This window comes from Neovison vison, chromosome 12 (assembly GCF_020171115.1).
Source record: "Neovison vison isolate M4711 chromosome 12, ASM_NN_V1, whole genome shotgun sequence".
NCBI lineage: Eukaryota > Metazoa > Chordata > Mammalia > Carnivora > Mustelidae > Neogale > Neogale vison.
In genome coordinates, this window is record NC_058102.1 from 21,195,583 (window position 1) to 21,209,483 (window position 13,901).

The 13,901-nt window shown below is 34.9% G+C and overlaps 1 protein-coding gene across 3 annotated transcripts in view; it reads left to right on the forward strand.

Annotated features, from left to right (window-relative positions):
* The window catches only part of UHRF1BP1L (UHRF1 binding protein 1 like), a 108,135-nt gene that overhangs the window by 31,412 nt on the left and 62,822 nt on the right, over nucleotides 1-13,901 (forward strand). For all 3 annotated transcript variants that reach the window (XM_044228340.1, XM_044228342.1, XM_044228341.1), the window contains 5 exons: nucleotides 4,682-4,844; nucleotides 6,656-6,694; nucleotides 7,976-8,067; nucleotides 12,922-13,111; nucleotides 13,686-13,826. In XM_044228340.1, coding sequence (XP_044084275.1) covers nucleotides 4,682-4,844; nucleotides 6,656-6,694; nucleotides 7,976-8,067; nucleotides 12,922-13,111; nucleotides 13,686-13,826 — 625 coding nt within the window. The remainder of the gene's footprint in view (nucleotides 1-4,681; nucleotides 4,845-6,655; nucleotides 6,695-7,975; nucleotides 8,068-12,921; nucleotides 13,112-13,685; nucleotides 13,827-13,901) is intronic.

Sequence of the window (13,901 nt, forward strand, 5' to 3'; positions counted from 1 at the left end):
CCCATGGAGCTGGGAGCCTGATGTGGGACTCGATCCCGGGACTCCAGGATCACGCCCTGAGCCGGAGGCAGTCGTCCAACCAACTGCGCCACCCAGGCGTCCCAGGCCCATGCTCTTTGATGATGTTGTCCCTTTGGTATAAACTAAAATGAAGTTAGAATTTCTTGTTAATGACATTAATTTTAATGTTACTTTCACTTTTACTCCTGCCAGGCCTGTCTTTTTGGGTTTTTGATTAACTTTTGTCTTTATAAAAGTGATATATGCTCCTAATTATTAGAATACTAAAACACATAGGAAAGTATAAAGAAGAAGTCTAAAGTCTTACCAACAACCATAGTTGCTATTTGACATTTTATAATATACTTTTTACATAATGGAAATCACAGTATGCAATTTTAAACCACAAATTTTCACCATAATAGAAGCATTTTCTTTACATGGTTGGCGACACAAGTACATACATACTTGATATGTATGTAGCATGATATAAATAAAGGGATTATTTCCCTTTGGACATTTAGGGGCTTTCACTTTTTTCCCTTTGTTAAGTGTCACGGAGATGAACATTCTTGTACATACCTGGTTAAGATGTTGTTTTGAGTTCTTCACTAACCCCTCCCATTTGCACACACATACCCTTACATCCCTTCTTGCCCAACACTAAGAATATATATAGTCAAATGTTGGTTACTCAGATTATTCTTTGCCCATCTGTTCTTCTCTTCCTCTTCCCTTTAAATATGCTTGTAGTATTTTTGAAGTATAATTAGGTTCATTTGTTTCAGTTTACTTTCAGTTTTAGGTGCTTCCCCTCTTCTCATTCTTTCTCATTTTATTTATTACATGTATAGAATATTAACATGCTTTCCAGTGTCAGAGCTGTTCAAGGCCAACCCTTCTCATCTGTAGTGCATCTGCTGTCTTCTAATCATGGATTTTGCTCTAGGAGTTGTCTGTCCTTACTGTAGCATCAGTAGTTTTTTTTTTTTTCCTGCATCATTGTCACCAACATATAAGCTTGCTTTAATGTTCTCTTGCCTTAATAAAGAAAATAAAGAAAACAGAACTTGAAAGCAACTCTCCTCCCTTACTGCTTCTTCTTCTGTAATCTCCTTTATGGTTTCTTTCACATTTCTTGCCTTCTTTGTGGTCTCTGACCATAGTCCTTGAGTCATTTATTTCCTGACTTCATGTTGCAACTACAAATACCATCTCTAATATTGGTGATGACCAAATTTGTATCTGCGGTTACTGAATGAGATTTGAATATTCACCAAATTGGCAACTCTTCTTGGATATTGAAGGGGCATATCTTAATTAAACTATTCAAATCCTAAATTCGGATCCTCAATTCCAGACTTATTTCTCCCTCTGTTTCTTTACCCCTGGTAAATGGTAACTCTGTCCTTCCGTTTACTCAGACTAAAAACCTTGCAGGTCATCCTTGATGTCATTCTGTACAATCAAATCCTGTTGGCTTTACTTTCAGAATGTATCTCGACTATTGCTTTTCTATCACTTTTTACTCTTCCATCTTGATCCAGGGCAGCACCTGGATTATCGCAGTAACTTCGTATATGGACTGCCTGCTTCTATGTCCTTCCTTTTTTTATATAGTCTCAATGGAGTGAACCTTTGAAAATTAAAGTTTCCAGGGGCGCCTGGGTGGCTGAGTGAGTTGAGCATCTGATCCTTGATTTCAGCTCAGGTCATGGTATCAGGGTCTTGAGATAAATCCTGTGTTGGATTCCACACTCAGCATGGAGTCTACTTGAGATTCTGTCTCCCTGTGCTCTCTCTCTCCCTCCGAATAAAAAATGAATGAATCTTTAAAAATTTCCTATTCTAGTTAAAACCATCTTTAATCACTCTTATTTTTACTTAGAGTAAAAGCCATAGTCCTCAGAGTGGTTTTAAAGGTCCTGCGTGAGCTGGCCCCATTATTTCTCTAACTTAATCTCATTTCCTTTGCCTTTCTGCTCACTTACTCCAGCCAACATTGACCTTCTTACTGTTCCTCAGATACACCAAGCATTTTCTCACCTCATGTTTTTACCCTTCTTTTTCCTTCGTCTAGAGTATTCTTAGATGTTTGTAATAGCTACCTCCTTCACTTCCTTCAGATGTTTGCCCATATGTCATCTTTTCACTGAGGGTTTCTCTGTCCATCCTTCTAAAAATTAAAAGGTTCTCTGCTTATGCCTGCCATCTTACTGTTTTGCTACACTTCTTAAGTGTACTGCTTGTCAGTGTATGTGTCTGAATAGTGAATTCTCAGTAAGTACTTAGTGAATGCGCCCTTCTAGCTCTAATAATCTGCCTTGAGGTAGTAGGCCATTCCTTTATGATTAGAAGGGAAAGGCTGTCAGGAAACGTCATAGTATTAAACCAATAATACATATTTATTGGTGGTCAGTATAATACAACCCAGCATCCACACGTCAAATATGGGTTAAATGTAAATTCTGCGTTTCTCAGTTGACCTTCTGTGAGAAGATATGAATCCCGATAAAATACAGCTCAAGAAATTCTGGTGTAGAGTTAGTAGAAAGCATGAAATGAAGCATGTGTATATTTATTGATACTCTTGTTGATGTAAATAACCAGTATATTTTGTTACTTTAATAGTTTCAAAAAAGGTAAAAGACTGGCTGATAACTCTTGTTAACTGGTAGTTAATTTTGTCAATAGTTTTATTTTTGAAAAAAGTACTTACGGGGTGCCTGGTTGGCTCAGTGGGTTAAGCCTCTGCCTTTGGCTCAGGTCATGATCTTAAGGTCCTAGGATCGAGCCCTGCATTGGGCTCTCTGCTCAGCAGGGAGCCTGCTTCCGCCTCTCTCTCTCTCTCTGTCGCCTTTCTGCCTTCTTGTGATCTCTCTGTCAAATAAATAAATAAAATCCTTAAAAAAAAAAAAGTACTTCCTGGGCGAAGTTAGAAGTTTTTCTTTTTTTTTCTTTAATGGTTGTTTTATTTATTTATAGTTTTCATTTGAACAGTTTTTATTTAAAGTTATATATAATGTTACTTTACTCCTGCATCTTCTCAGTTGTTTCTTCTTTATATTTGCCCCTTCCTTTCCTACTTGGCAAGTTTGGGCTTTATATTCAAGGATCTTTGTAGCTTTCATTCACTTTTGGTCCAGTGATAACCACCTTGCTAGGGCGAATGGCCACGTGGACAGTTGTGCTGTTTGCTTTCTCTCACTTTACTCATTTGGTGTAGATGGTGTATTTCTTCCTGTAAACCTGCACTGCTTTGCCAATCTGCTGACCTTTACAGTGTTCTTGCCCAACCTGTACTTCATTCTCCTTTTTGATGGGCATGGATTGACCATTGTACTTCTGTCTCAGCTCTTTGGAAAGAGAGGAAGAAGACATAATCTTCCTGTGAAGCTGCATTGAAATGCCTTTTATGGTTCTTGCTCTGGTCAGAAGTCACAAAGGGATTGAACTTCATTTTGGCCGCTGTTCCCTTCTGCAAAAGGGAAGAACTAGGGTTGTTGTAAGGATCAAATAAACTAAAGTAATTGGCAGTACTTTAATGTGTATGCATAATTTATTATTATTACTGTTATTGTCTCTACTGGAGACAATATCTATCTGTCACTCTCTATCACTTGCCCAATTAGTGATATTGGGCAAGTTAAGTTAGTTTCTCATTATGTTTGCTTATCAAAACAGTGGGAATAAAAATAGTATTGACCTTAAAGGTTTATCATATGAATTCGAAAAAGTAGTAATGCTTGTATACAAAGAACCTGGTACACATTAAGCCCTTGGAAAACGTCCAGTATTGTTTTAACTATTATTGTTATTTCCAGTCTTTTTTCTTAAGTTTAAGAATTTTCATTTTTCATTCACCATAGGGAATCTGTGTTCTTTAATTAGAATTTAGGATCTAGTCTCTCATGTGATTTTTGACACTTTTACTAAATACTTTATACTTCATTTATCTTAACTCTTACAGAAAGGAGTAAATGGTATTTGTACATCCAATTCAGGATTATAAGTAATTGGTATTTTTCAGTCTCATGTAGAAAACACCAAGATTGCCTGTCAAGTAGAGTTGCATAACCCCCTTCCTCAGAGACCTTTAAAAAAAGATTTGTGTAGTCTAATTTATTCTTCAATCTGGATCAGTTTCTGAAGCTGGGAATCTCTGGATGATTCTAAAAGGAGTACTAATATCCTTTGATATTGTTCTTGGGATGATGAATGGGTAGCAGTTGCACTTCTAAAGGGTCCCCTTTCCCTTAACCTTCCTGGTAGGTTGGTTAGTAAATAGAAATATCCCTTTTTGTGATGTGGTCTTTAGGAAAATGAACAAAACATGGTTATGGGATGGTCTTATCTTCACTACCTTGCAAAGTACCTGGAAAAAACTGGATGTTACTTAAATATTCATAAATTTGAAAGGCAGTAAGAACCAGAGTTTTATGTATGTGGGAATATGATATTCAAATATATGCTAAAAACACTGTAGGCTTTATGTAAGAGTGCTATAGATAAGAGAGACCAAAACAATAATAACAAAACCTCATTGAAAAACATGGATTAAAAATAGAGCCTGAAGTTTTGTGTTTCTTTGTGCTATTACATTTTTCATGCTTTGTATATTTGCAAGAATGGGGTACAGTAACTGACACTAAAATGAATGTCAATATATATTCTCTTTCAGATTTACTAAAAATTTATCTCCTGACAAGATAAATCTAAGTACCCTCAAAGGAGAAGGTGAACTGAAGAATTTGGAGTTGGATGAAGAGGTGCTCCAGAATATGTTGGATTTGCCGACATGGCTTGCTATCAACAAAGTTTTTTGTAATAAAGCATCTATTAGGGTAAGACTTGGATATCTGTGGAAAGAAAGCATTTTCTGTTTTCAGTTTTTATTTCATTTCTATCGCTTAAAATATTTTGTTTTAGATGGTTCTTTAAAAAGGCATTTGCATTAATATAATTTAAGAAGACAGATACGTATGTCTAGGTAATTGCATGAATGTGTGCTAGATAAATTTAATTGAAGTCATATGTTAATATATTATTAATTTATAATTTTTAAAAAATTTTTTATTTTTTATAAACATATAAAATATTTTTATCCCCAGGGGTACAGGTCTGTGAATCGCCAGGTTTACACACTTCACAGCACTCACCATAGCACATACCCTCCCCAATGTCCATAACCCCACCACCCTTCTCCCAAATTAATTTATAGTTTAATTTTTGTTTAAAGTTTAGTCTTTTTTTTTTTTTTTTTAAAGATTTTATGTATTTATTTGACAGAGAGAAATCACAAGTAGATGGACAGGCAGGCAGAGAGAGAGGGAAGCAGGCTTCCTGCTGAGCAGAGAGCCTGATGCGGGACTCGATCCCAGGACCCTGAGATCATGACCTGAGCCGAAGGCAGCGGCTTAACCCACTGAGCCACCCAGGCGCCCCTAAAGTTTAGTCTTAACATTAAAATAAAATATTGGTAGTTAATAAGATAATTGGTTAAATTTGGTGTATATTCAAAGATACTTTCTCATAGGATTTATTGTTAATAGGGACAGTTTAAATCTGTAGTAAGGAAACATGATTTCAAATAAAGATATGAAAACATAAATCCTTATCTTATTCTGTACATTGTATTTTTATTTGAAATTTTATTTCTTTTCCTCATTTGTTTCTTCCTCAAAGATTCTTGTTTTTTATTATTATTCCTTATTAAAATTTATTCCTGCATACTTTTGACTCTAGTCATTTGTCGTATCACTTCTTACTCTTAAAGACCAGTGTTTTTGAGAGTCTTCTCAGTAGAAGTACTGCATGAGTAATCTGTTTCATAAAATTAAAATTGGACTCCAAAGAAAAGAGTATGGGAAGCTTCCTATATTGTGCAATGGTCACCTTTAACCCGAATGTCTATAAAGATGTGACTTTTTAGTGTATGTTTGAATATTATTATTTGATATTGCCTACATTTTCCATGAGTGACCTCACCTTTGTATCTATAAAAAGATTGGTCAGAATTTTATTTTATTAAAAACAATTTTTTTAAGACTTTATTTTTAAGTAATATACACACCCAACATGGGGCTTGCACTCATGACCCTGAGATCAAGAGTCATATGTTCTTCTAAGATGAAGCCAGCCAGGCCCCCCATGGTCAGAATTTTAGAATTTAAAAAACCGTTCAATAAATATAAGACTGGTTATGCTCTGCTGGGAAATCTTAGTTTAAATTACAAAGTTAAGGGACTCCTGGCTGGCTCAGTCAGAAGAGCATGTGACTTTTAATCTTAGGGTTGTGACTTCAAGCCATAGGTCAGCATGGAGCTGTAAAATTAAATCAATCAATCATGAAGTTAAAATGTGTTTTAAAAGTCTGGGGAAAAAGAAACTTATGAGGGCCTAAAACTCTTATTTTAAAAGATGACTAAGAAAATATGATTAGTAATCTTTTCTTATACAAAATAGGTACATCTGATTGTAAGAGTCTAAATGAGTTGCTCAGTTAATTACTTAGCAATTTGAGAAAAAGTCATCTGATAAAATTTGGTATGTCTGTCACTATATTTAGAGAGCATCTGTGTTGATTGCTGTTTTAAATTATTTTTTAAAGATTGATTTTAAAGAAAAAAATTTTGTTTGTTTGTTTTTTTGGTAGATTCCATGGACAAAATTGAAAACACATCCCATCTGTTTGGTGAGTTCTGACTCGCCTCAAATAAACATTTATATATGGATATCATCTAACTGCTCTGCTTGTATTAATCTTTTATTTCATAGAAACACAATATTCTGGCTTTTCTACAAATTGGCTTTCATTTTATTTGGATGGTACTTAGTTTTTTCAGCCCTTAAATGAAAAGAGTGAACTTTAAAATGGGAGGGTCTTGTATTATGTTCTAAGTTGGTATATTTTTATTGTGTCACTTAGCTGTTTATTGACATACTATGACAGTTTTAGTAACATTTAATTCAAACCTTCTGTGTTTCTGATTTTATTGATCTACTAAATTAAATAATACGGACCTGAATATACTTTCCTTTTTTTAAGAGTTTATTATTTATTTATTTGAGACTGAGTGCACACGCCCATGCGCTCGCACAGACACAGAGGAGTGCGGGGGTGGGGTGGGGGGGAGAGGTAGAATGAGGGGGATAAGCAGACTCCCCACTGAGCAGGGAGCCCAGGCGGCTGATCACAGGACCCTGGGATCATGACCTGAGGCAAAGGCAGATGCTTAACTGACTAAACCACGTAGGCATCCCAGTATTTCCTTTTTTAAGGAAAATTGAAGAAAGATCGGTCATTTGGTCATTTTATTGATTCATTCATTCCACAGATATTTATTGAGCACGTTCCCTGTGCTCTGAGGGAACTTGATGTTTTTATAGAAGAGACCAGTAACAAGTAAATGACAATATCAGAAAATAAATACTTTTTTAAAATAGAGAATAAAGATGACTACTAAGGACATTTGATCTTCAAACCTGTTACCTTGAAAGAAATTTTTTTCATTATGGCAGTGCTTATTTTTTCACATTTCTTGCATATTTCATATTTTTCACTGTTGTTTGTCTTAAATCTCAAGTCTTAGATTGGGATAAGCTTTTACAGGTGCTTAAATCCCATTCATTAATATATAATCTCATTTAGCAATTAATAATATCATACATTTTGGGACTAGAGATTGAGTTTCTGTAAAATCTGATTTCAGCAGCATAAGGCTACTTGTAATTTTTTTTTTGTTTCATATTCCTATATACGCACAGCTTTTTCATCAGATAGTAAGTGCCTTGAGAAAGGACTGAGCACATTTTCTGTTTTGGTATTTGTCTTTTTAGACTTTTAGAGAGATTTAAAGTGATTCTGCTTACTTAACTGTTTATGTTGTTCCCAAAGAAATGAAAAAGAAAGTAGTGTTACATGATATTTTCATAAAATATCTAATTTTTTACATTTTTAATCTATTTTTATTAGTCCCTGGATAAAGTAATAATGGAAATGAGTACATGTGAAGAACCACGAAACCCTAATGGCCCATCACCAATTGCAACTGCTTCAGGACAAAGGTAAGCTATTTCCATTAATCTGCATGACTTGCAAAGGGAGTTCTTTTCTGTAGTCAGCTCTGTGATCTGTAGTAATGGAACATAAAATAAAATTTCCTAACTTCAGACAGTTTCTATTTCAGTCCTCTTTTCCCATCAGACATTTTGCAGTTTTGGTATTTTGTTGCCAGAGTAGTAGAATTGATTTTTAGCTTCTTTTATTCATCTTGCTTTCCTTGATATTAAATAGTAATGATGAACTAAAAGCATTTTATAAATCAGATAGTCTCTTAATTTCTTAATAGTTTCTTTGTCTATCATTTATTCTATGCATCAGTGGAAAGACTTTTAAGGGTTAAATTGATGCCTTAAAAAATTATAGGCCTTTTGGGTTATCCTAAAATTCATTAAATATAGAATGTTCACAGTTCATACACATTGGATTTTGATAGACAAAAATCAAATGCTAAGAAAGTAGAAGCATGGGAACCATTTTGCAAAATTTTCTTGAGAAATTTGATCTTAAAAAAATTGATCCTTTTTTTTTTAAGATTTTATTTATTTATTTGAGGAAGCAAACATGAGGGCACAAGCAGGGGAAGGAGCAGAGGAGCGAGCAGCCTCCCTGCTAAGTAGGAAGCCTGATGCAGTGCTGGATCCCAGGACTCCAAGATCGTGACCAGAGGTGAAGTCAGACGCTTAACCAACTGAGCCAACCAGGTGCCCCTTAAAAAAATAGATCTTTAGAAAATTACCTGTTTATTACTGGGTCTCATATCATCAATTTGGGTCTCATATCATTTCCTTAAAGCAGAATTTCTGTACTACTTTTTGTCTGTGTAAAATGTTCATATAGATTTAATGTGATCAGTGCCTTCTCAAGTTGTAGAACATGGCAGCCCTGAACATTTTACAGTATTCTGGGTGCTGTGTTAAACCAATGATAAAACTCTTCTCCACAGGGTTCCTGGCTGGCTCAGTTGATAGAGCATGTGACTGTTGATCTTAGGGTTATAAGTTAGGGCCCCATGTTGGGTGTAGAGATTACTTAAAAATAAGATCTTTAAAACAATAAAAAAGAGAATGAATATATACATTGGATACACAGACACACACACACTTCCTCTTTCACCAAGGTTGGAACTACCTTTACATTAGTGCTTTCTGTGAGAATATCTATAGCCTGATCGTTAGTGCCACACATAGGAATCCAATGATGATCCAACAAACCACTGCTAGGAGTTGACTGAAGGCCAGATTTATCAGCTGTATAGTTTATATTTGGCCTACAGGTAATAGTGACTGGGGAACAGTAACTTCTTTGCAGTTTATCCATCAGCCAGCAATTTGAGATTTTAAGGTTTAAATTATAATTTCTTGTGTGATAAGAGTAGATTGAGGCCATTGGTCAAGTTGGGTAGAGTCAAAAAAGTAGAAAAAGTGTAGGTGTTTATAAGATTATTGAAAGTAGAAAAGAAGATTAGGAAAATTGGAATTGTTGATAATGTTCTTCCTAACTCACGTTTTTATAGTACCAATAAGTTTTATAATTTTGGCTTTGTAATCATAATGATGATAATCCTTAGGTTTTTATGTATGGCCGTATGGTTAATCTGTTTCCACAGTTTCCAGACTTGCCTGATTATAGCAATCACTTAGGGTGCTTATTAAATCTATATTCTTTTAGGTTCCTTTTTTTGAAATTATGATTCTCGAAGTCTAGAATAGTTACCAAGAATGTAATTATGTTTTTTTTTTTTTTTTATTATTTATTTGACAGAGAGAGAAATCACAAGTAGATGGAGAGGCAGGCAGAGAGAGAGAGAGAGGGAAGCAGGCTCCCCGCCGAGCAGAGAGCCCGATGCGGGGCTCGATCCCAGGACCCTGAGATCATGACCTGAGCCGAAGGCAGCGGCTTAACCCACTGAGCCACCCAGGCGCCCCTGTAATTATGTATTTTAAAAAGTTCATTATACCTATACAACTTGGAGAAACTCTGATCTATTTTATTTTGTCTCTATAAGATTAAAATACAGGGAAATTAATACTTAACAAGCTGGCCTTACCTTCTTCAGTGCAGGACCTATCAGTTGATTATGTTCCCATAGATTAATGATCTAGTAAATTTGTAAGTTCAGAAATTTGATTTTATCACTTCATATAGAGATCTACACCCATGTGTAGAGACTTGTTTGAAAACTAGAATTTCACTTTTTAAATTTATAATGAATGACATAGCCGGAAACTTGTAGACTTTAGTCATTGATTCAGGCTTCATCCCTCTGGCGGTAAATCATCCAATACAACTGTAACACTTTTTAATGCACAAGTTAGAACAGATGGGATTGGATATTCCAGGGGGCATTGCCAGATAATTATAGAGTAATATATTCTTTCCAACTCCAAGAATATTTCTAGCCAAGTGACCAAGTATTTGTCCTTGGGACTAAAGGAGGTTCTCCCTGGGATGCTAATGAGTTTTTCCTCTTTAGGACTCAATAATACCGTGAATAATAGTAACATTTCATAAAGTATCATGAGTGAAGAGATGGGCTTTTTGGTTCATATGCATTATTTCATGTAACCCACATGTAATATGCAAAGTAGTACCTAATCTGAGGATTAGGAAGTTTAGATAATTTATTCAGTAAGATAGTAAATCAAGAAGCTTAGCATCAGGTCTAGGAGAGGGATGTACATGATCAATAAAAATGATGGGTTCACTTTTATACATGTTGGCTTTGAAATGTATGGGAGGCAACCTGATGTAAATTCTGGTAGACATTTGAATTTTAACACTTAGAAGTTCTAGGGAGAGATCTGGATAGAGAGAGATTTAGGAATAATGGTCGTAGTGATAATAATTGAAGTAATGTGTCAGTTGGACAAACTTTCACTACCCTTCCTGCCAAAATATATTGGTAGTCTATATTCCAATCATACTGTACTAATTATTCTCAAAATGTTGCCTCTACTTTCCCACTTCACTGTGCCTTTACTTGTACTTTTCCCTAGTAGAAGATTTCCCTTCTTACCATCACTCCCTGTAGGAAATGTATTTTTCTTTCCTGGATAGATTTCCCTAGTTATGAACAGTTTCTTCCTCTAACAAATGTAGTGATGAATCCTTTTTTTAAAGCACTTAATTACAGATTGCCTAATGTTTCAGTTCCTAGGGTATATGTGTTTTTCTTCCCCAAGTAACTTGCGAGCCCTGGAATACCACACTATTTTGGTTTTCTTTACATCCCAGCATTGTGTACATCATAGATGCTCAGTAAATATTTGCTGAATTGGATTAGAAAATGTAAACTTTTTCAGACTTTATTCCTGAATTTGAGATTATATTGTAGTTATAGTCTGTAACCTTCTTTGTGTCAGGGACTTAGCTCTCTTACTTACTTTGAACTTCTGGCAACTTGAGAGTAGGCAGTTTTGGATAGTGATTACAATAATGTAATTTGAAAAGGAACCTTTCAGGGGAGCCTGGCTCACTCAGTTGTTTAAGTGTCCAACTGTTGATTTCTGCTTGGGTCATGATCTCAGGATTATAAGTTGGAGCCCTGCATCAGTCTCCTTGCTGGGCGTGGCACCTGCTTAAGATTCTCTCTCTCCCTCTGCCCTTCCTCTGCTCCTGCACACGTGCCCTCTCTCTCTCTGAAAAGAAAAATAATAATAAAATAAAGAGTAATCTTCACTCACACCTATCAAAATGGCCACAATCAAAACCACAAGGAACAAATGTTAACAAGGATTTGGGGGGGAAAATGCACTGTTGGTGGGAATAAAAACTGGTGCAGCCACTGTGGAACACAGTATGGAGGTTCCTCAACAGATTAGAAATAAAACTACCCCTACGATCCAGTAATTTCACTACTGAATACAACAACATTGGATACTACTGAATTGCATCAAAGAATGCAACAACACTAATTAGAAAAGATACATGCACCCCTATGCTTATTGTGGCATTATTTATAATAGCCAAGATATGGGAGCAGCCCAAGTATCCATCGATTGATGAATGCATAAAGAAAAAGGGCTTTATATCTACAATGCAATATTACTCAGCCATAAAAAAAATAATGAAATCTTGCCATTTGGAACAGCATGGATGGATCTAGAGCTTATACTGCTCAGCAAGATAAGTCAGTCAGAAAGACAAATACCATATGATTTTGGAATTTAAGAAACAAAACAAATGAGCAAAGGGGAAAAAAAGAAACAAACCAAGAAACAAACTCTTAAGTACAGAGAACAAACTAATGGGTACCAGAGGGGAGAGGTGAGTAAAATAGATGATGGAGATTAAAGAGTACACTTAAGGGACGCCTGGGTGGCGCAGTTGGTTGGACGACTGCCTTCGGCTCAGGGCGTGATCCTGGAGTCCCGGGATCGAGTCCCACATCAGGCTCCCAGCTCCATGGGGAGTCTGCTTCGCTCTCTGACCTTCTCCTCGCTCATGCTCTCTCTCACTGTCTCTCTCAAATAAATAAATAAAATCTTTAAAAAAAAAAAAAAAATAAAGAGTACACTTAAGATGACCACTGAATAGTGTGTAGAATTGTTAGATCACTGTTGCACACCTGAAAGTAATATATTACTGCATATTAACTATACTGGAGATAAAATTAAAACTTACCAAAAAGAGAGAAACCTTAAATTTTAAAAATCTTTTATCATTTTTGAGAAGAACATTTTTATAATTTATATCTAATCAGCCTAGATTATTGTTTTAACCAAAAAATTTTTACATAAAAATGAATAATATAATGGTCAGTTTGTGCACTTGTGTGTGAATATTGACAGATAACCTTTTAATGATTTATTTTGGCTTTAGTGCATTATATTTTGTTTTGCTTTGTTTTTTTCCAGTGAATATGGCTTTGCTGAAAAAGTAGTTGAGGGTATTACTGTTTCTGTAAATTCCATTGTTATCCGCATTGGGGCAAAAGCTTTCAATGCATCCTTTGAACTTTCCCAGCTAAGGATCTATAGTGTAAATGCAAACTGGGAACATGGAGATTTAAGATTTACTCGTATTCAAGATCCACAAAGAGGAGAGGTAAACATTTTTTTTCATTCTTTGTTTAAATAATGTTTTAGTTACTGATAAATAAAAGAGGACATTTAAAAATAATTACTTCATACATATAGTTACCTAGATTCACATACTTCATTTACTCTGACCTTTTAACTATTCCTTTCTCTTAGTTATTTAATTAAAAATGTGCATATTTTAGTGTTTTTCTATAATCTTTCCATTTATAGTTAATGAACCCCATTTTAACTTCTCAGCTACTCAGAATTGAATTTTAAATATACAAAACCAAAATGTTACTTACATTTTTCTTGTTCACAAGATTCAAATGCTTTTTGTATTTCATATCAAAATTTAAAAAGTATTAACAGCTTTATGAATAATGAATATAATTGAAGATTGTAACTATACAGTTTATTTTAACTATATGATTTAAAATAAAAGCATAGTGAATATAGCAAGAGTGTCATAAAATTGGTAAAGACATAAAATTTTAATTTATCTTATTTGTTTAGCTTTTTTGTTGTTTGTATAAATCTACATGTCTCTCATTTTGTTTTGCCTGAGTAACTGAAGCTAATCTCTTTGTTCTCCTTAGGTTTTGACATTTAAAGAAATAAATTGGCAGATGATTCGAATAGAGGCAGATGCTACTCAAAGTTCACATCTTGAAATTATGTGTGCTCCCGTTCGATTAATAACCAACCAATCAAAAATCAGAGTCACACTTAAAAGAAGAGTAAGTCATCAGGGTTATCTTTTCAGTTCATGTGGTAACTAGTGGAATTGAGAGGAAATTTTAAATAATTTTCAG